The sequence below is a fragment of the Gavialis gangeticus genome, unplaced genomic scaffold, assembly GCF_001723915.1.
Source record: "Gavialis gangeticus isolate Ggan-Ray unplaced genomic scaffold, GavGan_comp1, whole genome shotgun sequence".
NCBI classification, from domain to species: domain Eukaryota; kingdom Metazoa; phylum Chordata; order Crocodylia; family Gavialidae; genus Gavialis; species Gavialis gangeticus.
This window is the reverse complement of record NW_017728994.1, coordinates 73,271,838-73,273,762: the sequence shown is the minus strand read 5'-3', so window position 1 is coordinate 73,273,762 and position 1,925 is coordinate 73,271,838. Positions and strand designations below refer to the sequence as shown.

The following is a 1,925-nucleotide window of genomic DNA, read 5'->3' as shown; positions in this document are numbered from 1 at the left end:
ATTAGGCCCAGGGAAGAGATTTGGCCTGTATTTCTGGATGCACAATGCCCAAAAACAGAATTTAAAATGGGTGCTAAAATAAGAAGTATGGGCATTTGACACTATAAATATTGTGTAAATATTAAATAAATATTTAAAGTAAAATTGCTTTAAAATTGTATTAAAGATGGAACAGATAGTCAAAGAAATAATCATGAATGGGACAAGGAAAAAAACCCCTTCATTATCTTCTTTAAAACAGAAATCACTGTATTTCCAAATAATACAGCTGATATAAATAAGTACGTAAGATACTTTTTAGAACGGTTAGAATATTTTGCTTTCTGCCCCACATATTTATATTAAAGATAATAGGGCATAAACTTACCCATTTGGTGGCATCACATCTTTCTGAAGACTTAATTCATGTATACCTGTTTCACACCCAGATATTTCAATTCTTCCCATGGGGCTGTCCAGGACCACAAGCATCATTTTACATTGAGCTTTTCCATCTTTTAAAGCCATCTGTTCACAGGAGAACAATAATTTATAAAAAATTTAAGTATGCACATTTCCCCCCAGGAACCAACATCTCAAAAATCTGTAGTGTTAAACATAATTTTATTCTGAAGACTTTTAAAGAGGAAATACTAGAAAGCAGAGTAAGAATTCAAAGTACTTAAACTTACTCTAATTATATGCTGTACTCCTATACTGGATTAAATGTGATCAATGTAGCCTTGCAGGAAGACAACATAGCGTCTAAATCAAACTCTTAAACTGTTAACTAATTAAACACTGACCTGCTCAAAATCACAAATAATAGCAGTTTAATGGTAGATTTGTTAGTAAACACCTAAAGAAAAAGAAAACTTGTTTTGACACCAATTTAAAAGGGATTACTATGACAATAAAGCATATTTACTGCTTTACAAAGGCAATATTAGGTGAATAACAGCACATAGGAAACGGCTGTCCTGCAAAAACAAAACAAATACAACAAATCAATGCTTAGTCAAGGACACAATTTATTCCTACCATTATAGTCAACTTTCTACAATAGCCAATAATGCATGCTTGTAAACAGATGCCAAACCTTTCTCAATATTCTACAAGGAACAACAATAGTACCACACATTCCTTAATATTTGGTTTGACAAAAATGTTTGCAGTCAGCAGGTAGAGTTTATTTGGTTTTCCCTAGCATACTCCCTAGCACAGCATATTCTCTAGCATAGCACTCTGCAGCCCAGTGTGTCAGGCACTGTATAAATAGAGTAGGATGATTTTCAAAGAGCTTACAAACCATAGCATAAGAATGAAAAGGAATGGGAGAAAACAGGAGAAGAAACAAACAACACCAGACAACTTGATAAGATCCTACACTGCCAATGGAAGAAAGGGAAATATTTATAGTTATATGCTTTGATGTCATATGCGTCTGCCATTTGCAGCACACTTATCTGCATATATGGGCAGATTTCGTCCTACCCCGTGTGAGGATATAGAAGTGTGCTGTCATAATCTGCCATGATCTGTAAATGACACCCTTGAATGCTGCAGAGAAAGTCTTGACAAGCTCTTCTGCTCAGTCAGAGCCCCAAAACTCTGATATAGAGTCTTGTCTCCTTTGAGCTTCCCAACCTACCAGAGGCATCCGTCACAATGGTCCTGGTGTGAGGGGGAAAAAGGGCATTCCTTTGCATATGTTGGACAAAATCATCCACTATTTAAGGAAGCCAGGACAAGGGGCCTTCACCCTTACAGGAAGATATCCTGGAGAATACAGTTTGCAGCCATCAGATCCTAAAAGCCCTTGGAGTCATCTATTGGTTGGTCAAAGTCAGAATAACAGGTGGAGTTGCAGATACTCTGAAGAGTTGAATTATTAAAAATGACCTTGGATAAACTGGAGAAATGATCCCCCCCCCCCCCAAAAAAAA

General features: G+C 36.4%; 1 protein-coding gene across 1 annotated transcript in view; it reads right to left on the bottom strand.

The window, feature by feature from the left end:
• The window catches only part of MGMT (O-6-methylguanine-DNA methyltransferase), a 372,054-nt gene that overhangs the window by 296,297 nt on the left and 73,832 nt on the right, over positions 1 to 1,925 (bottom strand). The window contains exon 4 of the mRNA XM_019503000.1: positions 368 to 507. Within this exon, the coding sequence (XP_019358545.1) occupies positions 368 to 507 (140 nt within the window). The remainder of the gene's footprint in view (positions 1 to 367; positions 508 to 1,925) is intronic.